At 42.3% G+C, this 22,399-nt stretch overlaps 1 protein-coding gene across 1 annotated transcript in view; it reads left to right on the forward strand.

The window, feature by feature from the left end:
• myo6a (myosin VIa) overlaps window positions 1–22,399 on the forward strand; it is a 190,548-nt gene that overhangs the window by 66,173 nt on the left and 101,976 nt on the right. Inside the window, exons 11-12 of the mRNA XM_039781369.1 lie at window positions 9,419–9,599; window positions 16,751–16,895. Of these exons, the coding sequence (XP_039637303.1) occupies window positions 9,419–9,599; window positions 16,751–16,895 (326 nt within the window). The remainder of the gene's footprint in view (window positions 1–9,418; window positions 9,600–16,750; window positions 16,896–22,399) is intronic.

The following is a 22,399-nucleotide window of genomic DNA, read 5'->3' on the forward strand; positions in this document are numbered from 1 at the left end:
GACGAATAAGAATTTTTTAGTCGAGGACAGACCTACTTTCGTACTGCTCCTTTTTTCTACAATCTAAACCAAACTTGCAGAGATAAATAAACCAAACAATTTGTTGATATATTTTTTAAGATGAAATTCAAATGATATCTGCATACACTCCAACTGTTGTCTTCAGAATAAATGCATGTAATGTTATTTTCTTGGTAAGGAAACTAAAACCATGGAGAAAAAGATAATAAAAGGTTTAAATTGTTGCACAACATGTTACACCAACTCTGCTGTCTTAATTAAAAACACACTAAAGGTGACAAGGTGTTTAACCGTGGAGACGTTCAGAAGGCAACAAAGAAGTCAAAGTGAAATACAGTAATGAAAAAAAGAAATAGCAAACAGTCTGCGGGACAACAGCAGCAAATTGATACCACCAGGCCTGTGCGACACACAGTGACCTGATCGGGTTTGAATGGTGTCTTGTTTTGTACCGAGGAAGCACCCAATTACAGATTAAAAGGACGAGTTTTGTCCCGGGGAAATGGCCTCCGAGACGTTTGGGTTAGTGAAGTCCTTTTGCTGTACCCTCTGCACGAGTCTGCAGCGACCCGTGTGAAATAACAATGTACCGCTTTGTGATTTAACTCAACTGGCACCAGGACAGCTCAGATAAAACCCATTACAGTGTTTCCTTTATGATTTTTTTTAGCAGTGGGGGCAGGTCCGTCCGAACAAATCATGGCGGGCCGCCACTGCAAAATCAGTATAGAGGAAACAGTGCATTAAATCCAGAATAAGAGAGAAGTTACATTCACTTTAAAGTAGCCTGACATTCAGGTAATTGAATATCAGAATAATCTTTAAGGAAACAAATATGTGGATGTAAAGTTTCCCCTACAGGATAAAAGACAAAATAAAAGTCTTTCCCCCCTCCAGCCTAGGGCTGCAGGCGAATTCAAATAAATGCACAACAGGGCTATTTGCAGGTGCTGTACAGTAATCACTGATAAATGATGTGCTGTGTGTCTCCTCACTGCTCCGTCTCGTGTCACACAGGAGGACAAGGTGATTGGGTGTTCCTCCGCCTTGTTTCTAACGCTCTCTTTGACCTCTTGATAGTGATGTGAATGTTGCGAAGTGTCAGTGCTCGCTGGCTTCACGTCTTCTCTGAGGGTCTGGGGGTTTAAAGTAGAGATGTTCCGATACCAGTATCGGAGAAGCCTCCGATTCTGCCTAAAATGCTGGCATCGGTATCGGAAAGTACTGGAGTTCATGCACCGATCCGATACCACGTAGTTTAGCCCCGAAGAAAATCTACTTTAAAGTAGTTGAAGAACCCTATGTTCTTCTACGTATTTATTAGTATTTTAATCATCAAAACGTTCAGCATGATTAGAAAATTCCTGCATTTATACAAAATGTCCATAACTTTCATCATTTTGGAAATATACGTTTTCGGGTGACATTTTCCCCATTCAAGTGAACGGATGGAATTGTCAAATTTGACAGAAATTCATACATTTTCAGCTGCTATCTACTCAGTTATACATTCACCAAGAAACACCGTTCAGACTTTAACATGCACCCCCTCTTTCATACATCTCTTCAACATACAGCATTCACACCGCAGTTTCTTCAGAGTTTAACAACAAAGATAGCAATCATATCACATCCATACAGGGATAGTAGTATACAGCTGTTAAAACATAATAAAATATATGACACACTGGTATCAGATAGGTACATGGTTATCGGCCGATCACGCGATAGGCGGAATTTATAGGGGATTACAGCCCCCAATAATCAAAACTGGCCAGTGCAACATCCCCCCAAAATCTAATAATAATTTCCTTCACATAAATAAAGACATGCGCACCATAACTGGCAGAAAAATTCATCAAAATGCAGGAAATTTAGTGTTTGATATGCTCAAAATTTCAGTTTTGCTGAAAAATGGGGATGTCAACCCCCCCAATGTTGAACCCAAAGTTACGCCCCTGCCGATACGCCAGTTCAGCTATCGGTATCAGGAAGCAAAAAATGGTATCGGAACATCTCTAGTTTAAAGCATGCTGGGTTTTAATATTTCTCTCTCCCCTGGAGTGCTATTTCCAACTTTCCTCTGCTGTGTAGACGATGTAGAGCCTTTCAGTCGAACTGAAATCTCTTTTGGTTGCTTTTGTGTCACAGTTGCTTGAATGTCACAGTGCAGCGATGTGTGTACTGTACCTAAACCACTCTGGTCCGCTACCTGTTTTGTAGTGACGTGTCGGACCATCGGCTGGTTGCAAAAGCACAAAGCGCTGAATGAAGATTTTGTCTCCTTCTGTATCGATGTTTGGACTTTATGTTCTGTGAAACATCACAGGAAGACATAATGTTTATTAGCTAAAGATCCAGTTTATTGCTGTGTCTGCATCATGGACCAGCAGCCTCATCACATCTATACTCTTGCAACATTACAGGATGCAGAAGGCAGTTTAGAATTTGTAAAGGTTTTTAGACGTCCATGAGCTCCAAAACAAGTTTAGTCTTGATTTAAGTCTGTAAACCAAACTAATAACAGGACAATTCTGCTGACATCTCACTGCTAAACAAACGTCCTTCTTTATGTTTGTACTTATAAGAATAAAACATCTGTAGAAGTTTTAATTCACATCTGTAATCGTTAAAATACACATTATGATGGACAATAGCGAAACAAACTTTTTTTTTTGCTGTATTTCATAAGCTACAAGCGGGTCATTCCCTGTCTCGCATAGTTAAAGAAAGTGAAATATAATTTGTGTATCCGTTCCGTGACTCGGATACGCTCCAACATCAAATTCTTCCTTCGCCCATGCTGCAACTTTCCACCAAGTTTCATTAATAATCAGGCCAGTAGTTTTTCTGTAATCCTGCTGACAAACAAACCAAAAAACATAACCCCTTCGGTCGATGCAACTGCAATTTCTTTTTGCAAAATGCAACATTGAAGCTGCAAAATTACATTTCTGGCCACTAGGGGGCAGACAAACATAAGAAATACCTCACTAGAAATATTCATTTATGAGAATAAGAAGAATATATCGCCATGTGTCGTGGCGTTTTGGAGCATAACACAAGTAGGAAGAAGAAAAAATAAAAGATGGAAAATAAAAACTTCAACGGTCAAGAATCAGAATCAAAAATGCTTTATTAAAACTCAGGGTTCAATAAATGAAAATGGGATCTATGATGATGTTAAAATGCATGTATAGTATACATTACAGTAAAGTTAGTAAAACATATTTAAAATAGAAAAATCAACAATAAAAGTGTGACAAAAAATATGTAGCTTTATTCTAAAATAAAAGAGATGTACAATTTTGTGCAGGAATAGGGCTGTACGATATGAGGAAAATATACAGTATGCCATACTTTGTTGAATATCGCGATATGACATTACTTTTGATAAATAAACAGTGTTCTCAGTTCTGCATTTCTGCTGCTTTCAGTTTTCTGCTAAAATACAACAAACTGCTTGTTGAATTTAAAACAAATTAAAGGAAATACTTTCCAACTTTCTTTTATTGAACAAATTGAATATTGAATTGAAAAGGCACGACTAAATAAAATGACCGTTACATTTTAAAGGGCAGTTTTCTGCTCATATTTTCTTTCAACTAACACAAAAAATCTCTTGAGTGTCTATCGCGATAAGTCGCAGCCTTTTGCGATGTGTACAGTACCAGTCAAAAGTTTGGACACGCGTTCTCATTCACTTGAATGGGAAAGTGTGTCCACACTTATGACGGGTACTGTAAATTGCGCCAGTTGATATCGAGATGACGATAATAATAAAAAAAAAAATATTGTGCAGCCCTATGCAGGAATGTGCAAAAGTTCACCGTGTGAAGTAAAGTTGTGCAGGTTTGAGAAACCAATTACTAGATTTTCTTGGCCCGTGGCCTAAACTCTAATTTCATTCAAGTCTTTTAACAACTTTGAGAAGAAGAAAATAAAAACGGTATGTCAAACAGAAACATGACCTCCTGGGATGAGGTTAGTGATGAATTGAAGAGTGGAACAGACTGAAACACAGACACACCAACCCGATGGCCGACCGTCAGCAGAAAAGACTGACTGCCTCCCCGAGTTGGTCCAAAAAGTGCCTCGGAACACACCGAAGCGATGCCGACTTGAGCGTACGTTTTGCGCATGCGCGAGACGTAATACGTCTCCATAACGGCAGGTGGGGCTAATCTGTATTGTCGCCCATAAAATGAAAACCGGCAGCTGATTGGAAGAAGTCACGTGGGTCTGGCTTCTCCCCGACCATAATGGCGGCTCGTTCGGATTATGATCTTGTTTTTTACGAAAATAGTTCACCGAAACGTGTTTCTGAAAACATTTTAAGAGAGAAATAGACCGTGCAGTTGCTGAATCTGTCTTCATTTCAGATCGACAAAGGTCAGTTTAAAAGATTTTCGTCAGATTTTGAGAGGCGTTAGTCAGGCTCATCCCGCTCGTAATTTCCGGGTTAGCACTCCACCAATCAGATTGGTCATTGAGTCCGACTGCCCGCCCACCGATTCAACATGTCAAATCGGCCAAAATGGATGCCGATGGCTCCTCCGACTGACGACGGCACGGAACAGACTCGAGTCACCGACCTTGCCAGACTATCCGACGGCCGATAATCGAGTTGGTGTGTCAGCACCTTAAAGTGAACATGCAAACTCCACACAAAACTCCTGCTGAACTCTGCAGTGCTAACTTGCTGTCAGGGCAGAAGTGCTAATCACTGAGCCACCATGTTGTGTCATTTCTGAATGGAACCCTGTGTTACATCTTCTTGTGTCCAAGAAGGAAATGCCAAAGTTCTGGTGAATCTGTGTTGTGGCCCATAAGTTAACCAAACACAAGTCTCGTTTTGCCAGACCATCCACACGCTGCGGAGCGGAGAAAGGTCTAGCGAGTCCACACAGCATTCCTGGATGGGAGGAAAATGTGCCTTGGTTTATTGGCATTTCTTTAAACCAATCACAATCGTCATGGGCGGTGCTAAGCTCCGCACTGAGCCACGGAGCCTCTGCTAAATAGTCGTGCAAGGGTAAACTCAGATTGGACAGATGGTCTAGCTAGCTGTCTGGATTTACCCTGCAGAGATCTGAGGAGCAGTTAACCATAGTCCTCACCAATCCACCGGAGGTTAGAACGCCAACACAAAGAAGGAGGAAGGGGACGGACATCGGCGAAAATACATGCATCCGGCGGAATTTCAAGCGGGACCGGAGCAATCCCGGAGGTGGTACGTCAAGGATATAGACTAACCAAACACAAACCACAAATACAAGCAATAGATACACAGGAGATATTATTTATGTTTTGTTCAGGGAAGAAAAATGCCATTAGAACCTAGGTTTTGGGTTTGGATAAGTGAAGTCGGAACATCTAGAAGTACAGTACACGTCAAATAAATCTGTCAAAATCTGTCAAGCAAAATGTGTTTTTTTCAGGTGTCACTTTATTGGCTTTTATCTGAGTCTGAACCACAGACTGTATCTAAAGATGGACGACGCGTCTCCACTTCCTCCCGCTGTACAAAAGTTAAGCGCTGCCATCTTGTAATTTTGGAGCCAGAATCTGATTGAGCATTGGAGCCGCGGTATCAAAGTCCCACCCACACACCCGCCAGACCAATCACGAGTCAATCCCTGCTGTCAATCATGATGTTTCACTGCGTTCAAATACATCAAATAACTAATAAAAACGTAACTCTTAACAGCTCTACTTGTCCACCAAACCCACTTCCATGCTCCCTCCGTCTTCCCTGTCTGACTGTTTAGACGAAGTTAAAACCTGGTTCACTCATAACTTCCTCATATTAAACCGTAGCAAAACAGAAATTGTCCTTGTTGGCTCCAAATCCACCCTAACAAAATGTCCTAATTTTTCACTCTACCTCTACAATTCCAAAGTCTTCTCTTCCACTCATGTCAAGAGCCTCGGTGTCATCCTCGATAGCACACTTTCTTTTGAAAAACACTAATCAATAATCTCACCAGGTCTGCCTACTTTCACTTACGCACCATACACAGTCTTCGTCCATCACTTACACCCAATAATACAGCTACTCTCATCCACGCTCTTGTCACTTCCCGTATTGATTATTGTAACTCCCTCCTCTTTGGTTTGCCCCACAAGTCCATCCATAAACTCCAATTGTTCCAAAACTCAGCTGCCCGTATTATCACTACAACCCCAACAACTGAACACATTACTCCACTCCTTAAACAGCTGCACTGGCTCCCTGTCCAATACCGTATTGACTTTAAGATTCTTCTTCTCACTTTCAAAGCCCTCCATAACCTCGCTCCTCCATACCTCTCTGAACTCCTTCAGCCCTACACTCCATCCCGAACTCTACGATCCTCCTCTTCCTCACTGCTTTCCACTCCTTCTGCCCGCCCGTCCACAATGGGGTTTAGAGACTTCAGCCGTTCTGCTCCTCGCCTTTGGAACGCCCTCCCGCTATCCATCCGTACCAGAGTCTCTACCCACATTTAAAACCTCCCTCAAAACCCACTTTTCCTGAAAGGCCTACCCCACATGATACACTCTCCATCAAAATAATGGATTGATTGCTTTATTTAAATTAGGGTGACCTTGAGTGCTATGAAAGGCGCCCATAAATAAAATGTATTATTATTATTATTATTATTATTAACACTTGAACAAACATCAACGTGATCAGAACTACCCAAAATAACAGAAACCATCTTTGGGAAACTTTTATTTGACATGTCCCAAACAAACCCAACAGCTAGGATTTAATGGCTTAATGGTGACCTTGAGTGCTATGAAAGGCGCCCATAAATAAAATGTATTATTATTATTATTATTATTATTATTAACACTTGAACAAACATCAACGTGATCAGAACTACCCAAAATAACAGAAACCATCTTTGGGAAACGTTTATTTGACATGTCCCAAACAAACCCAACAGCTAGGATTTAATGGCATTTTTCTTCCCTGACCAAAACCTAAACATAAATAATATCTATACAGTATCTACAGCTTGTGTTTGGTTAACTTACGGGCCACAACACACATTCACCAATATTTTTCACTTTACTCAACTTCACGAGTCTCAATGGAACAAAGATTAAATGCTCATATTATGCTTTTTGGCTTTTTCCCTTTCCTTTATTGTGTTATATGTGCATGTTATAGGTTTACAAAGTGAAAAAGCCCAAAGTCCCCCCCAAAGGGACTTACCATCTCCAACAGAAAACACTGTTCACCAACTGCTCCAAACAGCTCTATTGTAGTCCAGCCTTTACTTCAGAGACAGACGTGGTCACTTTGGAACACACGTTATAATGCTCGCCTAGCTGCTAGCATGGCACGCCCTCATACTCTGCTTCTGACTGGCTAGTAGTCCTTACCTAGGTACTGTCAGGGCACACCCTCATACTCTGCTTCTGACTGGCTAGTAGTCCTTACCTAGGTACTGTCAGGACACGCCCTCATACTCTGCTTCTGACTGGCTAGTAGTCCTTACCTAGGTACTGTCCGGGGCACGCGCCCATACTCTGCTTCTGACTGGCTCATAGTCCTTACCTAGGTACTGTCAGGGCAGCCGCCTCATTACTCGCTTCTGACTGGCTAGTAGTCCTTACCTAGGTACGTGGGGCACGCCTCATACTCTGCTTCTGACTGGCTAGTAGTCCTTACCTAGGTACTGTCAGGGCACGCCCTCATACTCTGCTTCTGACTGGCTAGTAGTCCTTACCTAGGTACTGAGCATGTGTGACTCCCAACAAAGATGGAACAGAAGTGCGATGTCTCACTTTGTAACTAAAACAGAGAGCTCAACACACAGGGTGAAAAGAGGAGCTGCAGCAATGTGCTTTTTTGAAAATTAACCCACATAAACCTAGTCTGGTACAACCTCTAAATACGATTATGAACCTGAAAATTTGCACAATATGAGCAATTCAATGAAAATCCAATGAGAACACCGTCCAATAGTGGACGCAACTAAGCAGAAGATTTCATTCTCTACTTAAATCTCTCACAGGAGACACGAAGTGGTCGGCATCTCATTCAACCGGCGGTTCTCATCAGACTGTGACATTCATGAGTGGGTTATTCCAGTCTGTGTGTGTGTTTCCTGCTTCCTTATCTTTGCCTTGTCTCTGCTGCCAATTCAGACATGTCACGCACTGCTTACTCTGCTCTTTAGAGTTCTCCTGTGCAGTATATATTCAAAGAAAAAGATGTTTGTTGTTCTGGGGCTACTGCAAAAACACTAACGACAACAAGAACAATTACAGTGAAGTCAAAGATTAGTTGGAAATAACATGAAAGAGTGATTGGAAGCTTAAGGTCAGTCTGATTTCCGATATGCTTCAATTGTTAAAAGGGCGGTTTAACATAGCCACACTTCTGCTTTTAATCACACAAACATGTTTTTGTATTGACCCGTCTGCCACAGAGAAAGGAAGAACACAAAGAAGAGAGGCAGATACATAGCCAGGAAGGTCAATAGTTTTGTAGAAGGTGAAGAAATGGATGCTAAAGGTCAAATTGAAAGGCCAGAATAAATGCAAATGGGTTGAGAGTGTGTAAGAAAAAGATCTGCTATGTTGGAAGGAAGGAAGCTAAATAAATAAGTCGATTATTTAATGCTATGAAGGTAGCAGCAGTCAATAGGGCTGCAACTACATTTTCTTTGTTCGTTAATCTGTTTGATTATTTTCTGGATTACTGGATGAGTTGTTTGGTCTCTACAATGTCAGAAAATGGTGAGAAATGTGGATCAGAGTTTCCCAAAAAGCCCAAGACGACGTCCTCAAATGTCTCGTTTTGTCCACAACTCAAAGATGTTCAGTTTACTGTCACAGAGGAGAGAAGAAACTAGAAAATATTCACATTTAACAAAGCTGGAATCAGAGAAGTTTAACTTGTCTTTTGTCGTCAGAGCGTTAGACGCACAGGCAAAACTCCCACTCAAAAAGCCATATTACAAAATTTCATTTCAGACATTTATTTTAAATTTTAATCGTATATGACATAAGAGTTTGGTAAATTCATTTCAAGCCCCGAAACAATTCGTACAAGACATCGTAAGTTAAGAGATTTGAGGACTTTCAAAAAGCCAACATCAACGTTTCAGCTTTAGTGCCAAATTATCTCTTTATACATAGAACAAATGTGGGCGTCATGTACAGACAGCTGAGTTTGTTCTGAACAAACACACAGGATCAGTTATATGCAAATACCTTTAAAAGGTATATTTAAGAAGATATGTGAAAATGCCCTTAGACCCCAGAGGGTTAAACAGTGACTCCAACGATTAATTGATTATCAAAATAGTTGGGCGGTTGATTTAATTGTTGACAACTAATGGGTTAATCTTTGCAGCTCTAATGGTCAGTAACCACCTGTGCTCTTGTTCTTCAGCACGCCAAGTCGGGCCCTCTGAAGGACCCGCTGCTGGATGACCAGGGCGACTTCAACCGGATGTCCGTGGCCATGAAGAAGATTGGCCTGGACGACACGGAGAAGCTGGACCTGTTCCGGGTGGTGGCCGGCGTGCTGCACCTCGGCAACATCGACTTCGAGGAGGCCGGGAGCACTTCAGGTGAGCCGCGGTGTCACATAACTGAGAATGATGACGCGATGGTCCTGCTGATTTTATTTTAAGTTCAAGAAAGGGTTCTAAATGCAACCCACTGCGCAACAGTGCACAATTAAAGGTCCCATGACACGAAAATGTCACTTTATGAGTTTTTTTAACATTAATATGCATTCCCCCAGCCTGCCTATGGTCCCCCAGTGGCTAGAAATGGTGATAGGTGTAAACCGAGCCCTGGGTATCCTGCTCTGCCTTTGAGAAAATGAAAGCTCAGATGGGCCAACCAGGAATCTTCTCCTTGTGAGGTCATAAGGAGCAAGGTTACCTCCCCTTTCTCTGATTTGCCCGCCCAGAGAATTTGGCCCACCCATGAGAGAGAGACATCAAGGCCACACCCCCACCCTCCACCTTGCCCCCCCCTCCTCCTCAATAGCTACAGACACAGAAATGGCACATCCTAAGGAAAGCTCATTGTGGGACTGGCTCTAGTGGCTGTAATTCTGCACCAAGGCTGAATTTCGGGAAGAGACTTCAGATACAGTATTAGGGGACCACTAAGGTCTATATAAAAGAGACTTCAGATACAGTATTAGGGGACCACTAAGGTCTATATAAAAGAGACTTCAGATACAGTATTAGGGGACCACTAAGGTCTATATAAAAGAGACTACAGATACAGTATTAGGGGACCACTAAGGTCTATATAAAAGAGACTTCAGATACAGTATTAGGGGACCACTAAGGTCTATATAAAAGAGACTTCAGATACAGTATTAGGGGACCACTAAGGCCTATATAACAGCATCCAAAGAGCACCATGTCATGGGAAAAAAAGGAATAGTCAGAATGAAAGCGGCAGAGGCCAAGATATCCTGACTTTTAGTCCCTAAATATGGCTCAATTCCAAAAACACTAGATCATACAATTCCCATGATGCAACTCAACTGTGTGTGAGTGTCTTCGTAAATGCTGACATCTTTCAAACTAAATAACCTCCAGTTAACGCAGGGATTCATCCATGAATTATGTAAAACGGTTGCTCAGTGGTTAGCACTTCTGCCTCACAGCAAGTTGGCACTGCAGAGTTCGATCCCCGGTCTGGCCAGAATCTGATCACCCGTCCGGGCAGGGCCTTTCTGTCTGGAGTCTTCATGTTCTCCCTGTGTTTGCTCCTGTTTCTTCCCACCATAAGACATGCATGCTAGGTAACTAGGACTACAGTTGAAAATTAGCAATCTGGCTATTTCTGGCGCATTTGCATAATTACATAATGATTAATGTCATAATCAAATAAATAAACCTTGAATCTTAATTAACGCATGATGGTCCTGCTGATGATAGAAAGTTCAAGAAACGGTTCTAAATAAAAACCCACAGCGAATTTATAAGAACTAGAGATTTCAAAAGAAGTAAAACCTGAAAATAGAATAATGGACACAATTAACATTGTAATACCTGTAATTAAAGGGCAACTTCAGTATTTTTTAACCCATTTTCAGATGTTTTGGTATCTAAGTGACTAATGGGGAAAACCAATGAATCGATTATGAAAATAGTTGGCCATTAATAGCAGAGATGGGGACTCAAATTCTGAATGTTATTCCCCTCCCTGAGTAACGTGTCTGCTGCGCCCGGCCACATGTGAGAGAGGACAACGACCATGTGGACCGCACCGGCAGCTGCGGTGCCATAAATCTGAAGCTTTGACTACTAATCTACTGCTAATACACTGCACATATTTAGATTTCATTTATATTACTCCAAACCACCTTCTGTAAACCAACTGTACACTGTCTACACTGCACTAGATTTCTTGTCCTGTCTATACCTGTATATCACATTGCACTTTTCTGCTCTATTTGCACTTCTGGTTGGACACAAACTGCATTTCGTTGCCTTTGTACTCTGCACAATGACAATAAAGTTGAATGTAATCTTAACTAATCTAATACAAACTTCAGACAACAAGGCCCAAACAAAAGAAGCTGTAAATGCAAAATATGTGGACTCTAGCTCAAAGACTTGAGACTTGACTTGGACTCTAGCTTAGACTCTAGCTGCAGAGTTCTGCGATTGCTCCGGATCAGAAACCATCCGTCACCATACGTCACCAGTTCGGCTCCAAAAAAAGGCAGATGCCATTTTGATCTGATCCCTCCAGACTTTGATTGATGGCTGTAATATCCAGCCTCCGTCTCCCTCCTCCTCACATCAGTCTCATTGTGCCTCGGCCTCTCGTCACACTTTTGTTTTTTATTAAAACCCAAAGGAGCCATAACAGGCAACTCAGACCCTCTCTCAGAATTACTTTAATAACTAGGGCTGCACGATATGAGGAAAATATGCGATGACGTTGAATATCGCTGTAACGATATTACCTGCAATACATAAACAGATATTAAAGTTACTCACTTCTGCTGCTTTCAGTATTCTGCTAAAATACAACAAACTGCTTGTTGAATTTAAAACAAATAAAAGGGAAATCATTTCTAACATTCTTTTATTGAACAAATTAAACATTGAATTGAATATAAAAGGCAGCACTAAAAAAAGAACGACCGTTACATTTGAATGTGCAGTTTTCTGCTGATATTTTGTTTCAACACACAAAATGTGTGTCTGCTGCGATGGGTCGCAGCCTTCTTGCGATGTGTATATTGCGCAAGTTAATATTGCAATGACGATTAAAAAAAAACTGTATATCGTGCAGCCCTATCAGTTACATAATTAAAAAAGAAGCCATACAATTAGAGCTGTAACAGTTCCAAATGTTGCTGTACAATGAATTGTCTCAATTGGGATTAACAACATAATTGTCTCTTTCAGTCAAATTTACTTTACTTTTACTTACTTTTGTGGCATTTTAGGCCTTTTATTGGATAGGACAGCCTAGACATTAAAAGGGGAGACAGAGGGGGAATGATTGGAATGAATGGTGTCCGGTTACGGCCGAGGGTATCGCGCCGACTCTTGTAAAGTAAAAGCTAAAGTAAACAGTTAAAACTATATACCGTTAGAAAGGTAAGAAGTTACACTTAGTTTTACACCATTACATTAACTGAAAACATTAATAGATCATTTATATTCGTATTTGAACAGATATTTTGATAATAAATGTCCGAACGTGGACACAGTGACGCTAGAATTCCTCATGGGGGAGACAGAAACTACGCACTGTAGCTTTAAAACCATTACAAAAATAATAATAAATAATAAATAATTAAAATGCTATAGAATTGAATAAAACACCCAAAATTCAATGAAAGTAGTCATTGCAAAGAATGTTGTATTTGTCCCAAAGAACGTACATGCATGCATCCATGTTATTTCTGGGCAATTTGGTTGAAAGATACCCATATCTCTGATTTAAAACACTTTGAAAACGGGTCAAATTTGACCTGAGGACAACACAAGGGTTAAACAAAGAAACCGCGATTATGTAAAAAAAGAAAAATTGACAGTTACACAATACAACAATACTTCCCCCGAGCTATCTTTTCAAGTGTTACGTTCTCTACATTTCAAGTGGCGTGTCGCTCGAGCTCCAGCCCATCTCACGCCTCATTTTCCCACAGCGGTTCACACTGAACCCCTCCGGCGAGTCTCAGCGTCCATAAAAATCAAGCGATGCTTTGAACTCCACCAAGAGGTCCTCAGCTCTTCGGTTCCTCCCCATTATTTTCCTCCCTCCGCGGGAGAGGAAGCGCAGCGGGGCGCCTATTAAGTGGACTGGTTCTCACAGCGGGTGGCGACTGCAAAGCGTGTTTTACAGCGAGTGAGAAGAGTGTGTTCAGTCAGAGGAGGCAATCATCTAGTTTCTGAGGCAGGCTCACAGTTTGGATAGAGGTCTCTGCAGGGTGGGATTTTAAGGGATTTTAAAGGATATTTATTCCTATTTGGCCAGAAGAGATTTTCTCGGAAGAAGTCAAACGAAGATGAGCCCGTTTCTCTCCGATGTCAAGCGGATTCCTGTTTCACAGAGCACAGATGTGAAAGTACAGGGCTTCTATAAGAAGCTGCTTTTTTGAAGAATGGTAGAGCACTCGTCAGAAACACTGACTGACCTGTGGCAGAGAATCAATCATCGCACAGTGGGAGACGTGATCAGATAGAGATCAAGACAGCCCACAGAGAGAGAAATAAGAGGGCGAAAGATCTAGAAACATCTGCAGAAGATATTCAGCAAATGTTTTAGCAGAGAGTCGCCCGTGGACGAAAATGTGTGTGTGTGTGTGTGTGTGTGTGGTGGGGGGGTGTGTGTGGGTGTCATGGGAAAGTGTGATCCTGGAGACACCAGGCGGTTTTGAGTACTCTGCCATTTTTTTGTCTGTCTGTGGACAGTAAAAAATGTTCGGTACCGATACCAATACCGTAACTTCGACCCGGTTCCTAAACGATTACCAATTTTATAAAAAAATCTGTATCTGCATTTTTCAGCTCCTACTACGTGAGGCCCGTCTCTGTGTGTGACGTAGAGTTTTTCCTGCGTGTCTCTGCGACGTGTAACGTCAGACAGCCAATCACAGACATCATTAGGTCTTGGTAGCAGCATGCTGCGTGCTGATTGGCTCACTGACCCTGATGAGATTTACTCCTTAGGTATTGAAATTGGGTATTGGATGACGAGGCATTTTTTGGTACTCGATACTTCAGAGGCAATTCGGTCGGTGCCTTAAAAGTATTGAAGCCCTAGTCCCGAAACTTCACAGGTGTGCAGTTGAGGTCAAAGAGAAGGTCGAGTTTGAAGATGGGTGCGGTCCAGTCAAAGATGCCGCAAGTATGGGGGGGGAAGTAGGGAAGGGGACCTGCCTAGAACTTATATTCTGAGTTCAGAGCATTTGAATGAAGCATGTCTGCACAGTTTGTAATGATGGACCAACTGGTGGCTGGGCAGCATGGATGTACAATCAGACAGAGCGCCTCTCATTCCTATGAAAGCTGCTCGGTGGCGCGTGAAGCCATCATGGGTCCGAAACCGCGTATAAAATGACCCGGATCGTCGCTGCTGCTTCCGCAGTCATTTTGCAGGGGTTAGAAAATGTATCCACTGATTTACAGAAGTCTCTTTCGTCATTTTATCCCATGATCTTTCTTTTGCCATAAAGGTCTATGGGAATAAGTCCTTTTGGGCCGGATGGCATAACGTTACGGGCCAGGTTGCAACTCCACTGTTTGGTCGCTATGTTTAATTTGCTTCGAAGCCCGGCACACTGCTTGGCACAAGAGGGTGACAATTTTTCGGTACACCTGGGGGTCACGGTATTCCCGTGGGAGTCCCGCGGTACAGCAGTCAATTTTACTGTTGGTAACGTGATGGGGACGGAATAGAGCATAGAAATCAACGGGAGCGGTGAGTGCGCCCAAAGATTGCGAGGCACTTCGTTTTAGAATCGGGAAAGATGGACGGGAGTATTTTCGTGGGCTCGGGATGGGATGGGAGCGACAATTGATTCCCGTGTCACCTCTAGTTGGCAGGGGCGAAAAGATTTCTTCCCCCAAATCCTGTGCCGAAAGCGTCAGCAGAATAATTTTTGACAACTCTGTTCTTACAGATTAATTAGCAGATTCATCTCTGCATTGCAACATTTTTGGACGTTATGAAAATCTTGCTCCTACTCAGCAAACTGTAGACTCGGAGGTCAAACTGATCTGATTGTGCTCTAGTCTCATTGTCAAAAGCGTTCCCATAATCCCCTTTTTACGTTTGGACACTTGGGAGAGAAGCGATGACAGTCAGAAGTCAATTTATTTCAAAGTAAACTGAGGAATGTATCGGGGGAGGCTGGAAATAATGACGCTTAATTAACTGGAAATTAGGTTTGAGTCATTGGCTCCATTCTAATGTGTACTTGAAACATTTCCTTCCACGGGGTCTTTATTCCATCCAGACATCGATTTAACATTAGCGAAGCTGAGCTTTAAGGGCCGATTGACTGTGTATCATTTAGAAGTCTTTCCACCTCTGCTTATCAAGTCTCTCATCCCCTTTAACTGAAGCCTTGAAGACGATACGACAAACATGTTTATTGGCGTCTCCGTGGACCTGCACAGTTCACCGCACGTGGGCGTTACTCTCCCTGGCTCCTTACATAATAGGCGCTGTGTATTGCCCTCGCCGTTCAAGAAGGCCGCACGTGAGGCGTCAGATGCCCGGCTTGTCACTTTTGTCATCGTTGAAGTGCACGTTGTTGCAGAAATGCGATTCGTTCATATTTTTTACACCCACTTGATCCTTTTGGCACGTTGTAATAGGTTTTGCTCCGACAGTAGATCAGAGAGATGACCCGATCGTTTCACCGCTCCTTCACAGATTCTTCCTTCCTGAGAAGAGTTTCGGTCACCTACTTGACTTGTATGCTTATTGAATTTGGAAGGAAACTGTACTGGAAAATATAACCTCCAGGAAACTCAAAGACGTTCTTGCCTTGAAACTGCCCGCTAAATATCAGATGACACCGGTTCATCTCTGCTGAAGCCCAGAAGACATTTGAAAACTTTGAAACAAAAACTAACTCACTATGATGTTAAGACAAATCATGGTTTTATCCACTGAAGTCCATTAAAAAGCTAATTTTACTTTGGCTTTTTTAGTTAATGATTTCTATACCCATAAAGCTTTCAGTCAAAGGTTGATTAGTTGTCAGCTATTAAGTGAGCTGCCAACTATTTTGATAATTGGTTAATATGTTTGAGTAATTTTTTATGAAAATAAGTAAAAACTTCTCTGATGTCAGCTTGTTAAATGTGAATATGTTCTAGTGTCTTCTCTCCTCTGGGACAGTGAACTGAATATCTTTGAGTTGTGGATAAAACGAGACATTTGAGGACGTCATCTTGGGCTTTTTGGGAAACACTGATCCACATTTTTTCACCATTTTCTGACACTAGAGACTAAAACAACTATTAGATTAATGGAGAACAGAATAATCGACAATAAAAGTAACCTTTCTTTAGTTGCAGCCATAGAATAAAGGTCCACCTGTTTTTATTAAAGGGATGTAGTCAAGAATATCTGTTTCTGTAAGCTCGCCCTAACCTCGCCTCGCTTTGCCTCACCTCGCCTTGCCTCTTTGTCCTGGTGGCGTGGTGGGCTGATGGCGTGGTGGGCTGATGTTTGGCGTGGTGGGCTGATGTTTGCCCTTCTGCGTGTCTTCCAGGTGGCTGCGCCATCAAGAACCAGTCGAGTCAGACGCTGGAGCACTGTGCCGAGCTGCTGGGCCTGGAGGAGGAGGACCTGAGAGTCAGCCTCACCTCCAGGGTCATGCTCACGTCAGCAGGGGGCGCCAAAGGAACGGTCATCAAGTAAGAGACACACACACACACACACAGTCACACACACAGTCACACACACACACACACACACACACACAGTCACACACACACACGCACAGTCACAGTCACACACACACACACGCGCACAGCCAAACACATACACATGCACACACACACAGTCACACATACACACACAGTCACACATACACACACATACAGTCAAACACACACACAGTCACACACACACAAACACACAGTCACACACACACGCACAGTCAAACACACACAGTCACACATACAAACAGTCACACATATACACACACACACACACACACACACACACACACACACACACACACACAGACAGACAGACAGACAGACAGACAGACAGACAGACAGACAGACAGACAGACAGACAGACAGACAGCGCACACACCCCACCAGAATTTTAAAAGAAGGTTAAATTGTGGTTTATGGGAAATTAGTTGTGTAATAATAAATAAAATTTGTATTCCACAAAAAAGGTCAGTTAAAAATAATTGGATGGATGGATAGATGGAAAGAAAGAAAGAAATGGAATTAATCCCTAACTGGGAAATGACTCTGTTCCGACCCCCCCAGGTTGAAAACCACTGCACACAAACCCATAACCCAATTATGCATTAGCTCTGATCCACAGGGATGCATATACAGTAGGCATGAGTACACACACACACACACACACACACACACACACACAGATGGTTGATGTATTGCTGGTCTTGTTATCAGTCCGGAGAGACGAGCAAACACTCACATCAGCGTCCGTCCTAACGTACAGTAGCGTGAAAGGAGGCTCGGAGGAGCTGGTTAGCAGCGTTAGAACAGCTGGCTGACCTATCGTCCAGCAAAGACGCTCGCGGATAAACTCTGGAGCAAATCTGCATGTTCTCACCCAACCATTCATTCTGAATAAAGTGGTCAGCCATCTGGATTTCCAGTGAAGCGTCTGGATGCTGAAAGTTGTTGTTGATTTGATATGTTCATCGAGGTAATTGGTCTTACTTCTTTGCCTCGGGCCCTTTTACTTCAGTTGGTAGCTTCCTACGTTTCCCAGAAGGCTTTGTGACAACCTCAGTTGACACTTCTACAATGCATTCCTCTCCCTGAGATAGTCGAAGTCAGGAGAAAATGGCGTCTCAAGGAAGAAGCTTTTGATTCTGAGGGACCAAAACCTGTTAAGGGACACACATACTTTTGTGAGTATTTGTGTCTTGGGTTTGAAATAACTGACCAATATTATGAAATATATCCTTTCCATTTGTCTGGTCTTTAAGGTGCAATGTGGGTAAAAATAGTCGACGTAGCACCCATTGGTTTGTGCCTCGAATTGGGTGATTTGGCCGTCGCCATGTTGTGGCGTGATGATTTTTGGCGAGAGGCTGGAGCGGGGGAGCATGACGCTGCCAAGCCAGTGTTGTTTATGGTTTCAATGGCGCTAAGCTAAATGCTAAAGAGGGAAAGTTGCCGATTTAGCAGCTCTTCTGAAGCGAGTCATCCAGCGGAGATTTACCGGTCAAGTAAACGCGGACCTCGGGGTACTGGCACCGTTCATCTGCACGTACGGAGGTACAGATAATCTGCAAACGTTTCCTTAAGTTACCGGCTAACGCTAGCAGTAGCAGGCTAGCTTGGTTTGCAGAACGCTGAACATTTTTAGACGACCAAAATGTTCCGTTGTGCCAAGTTGGCTAGAAATACGATAGGATTTTGGTTGGATAGATGAGGAATGAGGCAGTGAGGCGAGTACCTAAAATGTTATCTTTTTAAAATGTTGTGTTGCGTGTCAGGAACTTGGGAGCTTCTTTTATGCATAGTAGTTTGTGTGAGCTTTGTCGACGTGGCCAGGTTTCCTTTTTATTTCACGATTTGAACTGGTAGGTTCTTCTCGTTTTAGAAGAACCTACCAGTTTTGTGTATTTGGTAGGTACGGAATTTTTGGTTACACTTCACTTGAAGGTATCTACATAAGAGTGACATGACACTGTGACTGACATGACACTGTCATGATCGTGTCCTAAACCAGTGGTTCCCAACCTGGGGTCCGGGCACCCCTCAGGGGGGCGGCAAAGATCACAGGGGATGCGCAAGTCTTTATCTGGTTTGAGGTTGAGGTAAAAAAAAATATTTGCACATGTTAAACAAATTATAATAATACACTAGAATATATAATGTATACAAAAGTCTGTATGAAAACTATATATTTTTGTAAAATTGTAGGCAGGCTACTTAATTGGCCAAACCTCCGGGACCTCTTAACCTGGGACCCTTGCTGTCATCAGGTCAGCTGCTAGCTGCTAGCTGCTAGCTGCTAGCTGCTACCATCCTCGTTTTTCCTGCCGCCACGGCATCACTATTTTATGAATGAAACATGGCGGAGAAATGTAAAAATGCTGATAACTCCTCTGTATCAAAAAAGAAAGTAAGGCTCTATCTCAAGAGTTACCTTAACTTCAGTTTTTCTTAGACATGGGTAGGGGGGGCGCCAAGGAAAAAAGGTTGGGAACCACTGCCCTAAACATTATAAACAACGTTGATGACATAACGCTTCTTTTAGTAAGTCATTCGGTTTTTGTCATGACACATAGGGGTTAGGGTTCATGTGGTCATGACAGTTTCATGTCACTCTTATGTAGATACCTTCCAGTAAAGTGTAACCACATTTTGTGACTTTTTATTTGTCTCGTAGTGGGACATTTTGCAGGACATTTTTGATGAGCTTTGGTGCTCATTTTGACATGATCTGTACTTCCCTTTTACATTTCAGAACCAAACGCGTAATCAAGCATGTGCAGACGTGTGAAAGAACTGTGTTTAGTTCAACATCTCTATGTGCGCTTTCAGTTACTTTAAAAAAAAAAAGGAGTTAAACATTGTCAGATTAAAGATACTTTAACCAAGAAGAAAAAAATACACTACCCAACCCAACAACAAAATGGACCCTGAACTTTCCTCACCTGTACCTGTGTTTCAAACAGTGCTGCAGAATAGACTTTGTACCTCAACTCTCTCTAATAAACTCTTTTTTTGCATATAAAACCAATATATTTATATGAAAAAAAAACATATTACAGGGAGTCAAAAAATACCAACAAACGTTTGTGTCACATTTGCATTTCATCCACCTCAGCGCCTCTAAAAGGGGGTCGGGGTGGGGGCGGGGTTCCTGTTTGCAAACTCTCTCACTGAAGGTGACCGCTATGGTTCGCTGCAACATGAAAGGGATCACAAATTATGCAAATAGAAAGCATCCTCCTCTAATATTATTAATGGATCCTATTACGAAAGGCGAGGTAAAATAAAAGCACAATTTATCCAGGCAAGAGGAATTGATGGGCTGTAAGCACGGCAGTGTGAAGTTTGTCTTGTCGGCATGGGTATCACTTGGATTTTTTTCCAACGTTTTGGTCGCTTTTTCTCAATCTCTTTAACTTTTCTTTACACATCTGGACTGCCGGCGCCCCGAGCCTTTGCCTAAACTGCCTATATACCACTGCTCCGTTCACAGCTAGCAGCTAACTCACCGTCTCACACACACGCTATCGCTCTACTGCTCGCTGGTTTACAGTACAAGATTATTTTACTGTGAAAATGCAGCATAAAAAAAGAAATGTTGAACTCTTGATTCAGGAATTTTCAACCACTTTTATCGAGTGTCATTAATTGAAGCAATTTCTTTTTCCCTTAATGGCGGCGCGGTAAGACGCAGCGGCCACACCGGGGTCCTTAAATCCTAAGTCGTTAAAGACTTTTTTTCAGCAGCAACTTTGCAATTATGTGCATTCAAACTACCGCATATCGATATTGTATCGATATCGTGATATGAGACTAGATATCGTCTTAGATTTTGGATATTGTAATATAGCATAATGTTGTCTTTTCCTGGTTTTATTACTGCATTACAGTAAAGTGATGTCATTTTCTGGACTTACCAGACTGTTGTAACTGTTCTATTATTTACCTTTACCCACTTAGTCATTATATCCACATTACTGATGATTATTTATCAAAAATCTCATTTTGTAAATATTTTGTGAAAGCACCATTAGTCAACACTACAATATCATTGCGGTATCGATATCGAGGTATTTTGTCAAAAATATCGTGATATTTGATTTTCTCCATATCGCCCAGCCCTACTACTGCACACGTGTACCACCAGATAACACTAGTACGGATCGGACAATATGCAGGACACTTTATTACAGACGGATTACTCGACACAGTACGCACGCGTCGCCAGCTGCGCTATGTATAATCCATTATGTATAATCTATAATGTTATGTATAATCTATAATGTGTGTGCACTAAATGTAGCCTGTCTCAAATGTCATTTTTCTATATTTTAAATGTGCTCAGCGTGTAACACTACTTGATCCACGGTGAAACGTTGTTTGGTCTCACTATATACAGTGTATGTGGTTGAAATGACAATAAAACCCACTTGACTTGAATGAAATGTTTAAGTTCCAAGCGATGACTGGTGAAGGGACTCACTTTAAAGGAGGCGGACACCGGCGGGACACTGTGACGGATAAAGACCGAGACGAACTCGACGAAACGAAGTGTCTACGGGGCAGACAGGCAGCTCGGACCATTCCCAGCTTTTACCCAGCGGCTCCAGCTTAACGTGATAAATGTGAAAGCTGCCAAGCGTTACGGAGGAAGAGGAGTTGAGCTGAGTATTATGGCATTTTTCACAGCTCGGTGCTCATCGCCGAGGGAGAGCTTCAGGTATTAAAAAATAAAAACCCTCGGGCTCCGAGTGGAGCGGACGGATACCTAAACAAGCCCCCCCTCCCCCGCCAGACCGCGCCGCTCCTTCATGAAGGCTTTAATGCAGCTAATAACCTCATCCTCAGAGTGATGAAGATGATGAGACCGGGAGGGCAGAGACACAGCCAGACAGTGATGAGAAAATAATCTCGGGGAGGTGTACCCAGCGCCCTGTGTGCCACCCACCGGAGTAGTTCAGCTGAGGACATCTCTGAGTGACAGAAATACACAATTTATCCACACTTAAAGGTGCCCTGCCACACGTATTTCATGACTTTGTGGTAATGTCTGAAGTTCTACCATAGACTGTAACATTTTTTGTGGAAAAAATGCCTTGGTTACCTTGTTTCAAGCCATTCTAGCGTGGTATAGAAAGCCTACAGGAAGACTCAGCTCGATTTGTGCCAGTTCTCATTAATATTCAATAAGCTAAGCTGTTTGAATCTGATTGGCTAACAGCTAGCCAATGAGAGCCTGGCTGTCAGAATCCTTTACCCAGCCCAACTGGGCGAGCTCATGAATAGTAATGAGCTCAGGCATCATGATGTCAGACCGACCAGCTGTTGTGATTGGTCTGATTTCTCTGCTTATTTCTGTCCAGTGGCTAGAGCTGACAGAGGAGGTAGCAGTTCATTTTCACATTCACCACATAACACAAACATATTTAAAAAAAAATGCAAGTAAAAACGGTTTTGTATGGCAGGGCACCTTTAATGTA

This window comes from Perca fluviatilis, chromosome 18, assembly GCF_010015445.1.
Source record: "Perca fluviatilis chromosome 18, GENO_Pfluv_1.0, whole genome shotgun sequence".
Classification (NCBI taxonomy): domain Eukaryota; kingdom Metazoa; phylum Chordata; class Actinopteri; order Perciformes; family Percidae; genus Perca; species Perca fluviatilis.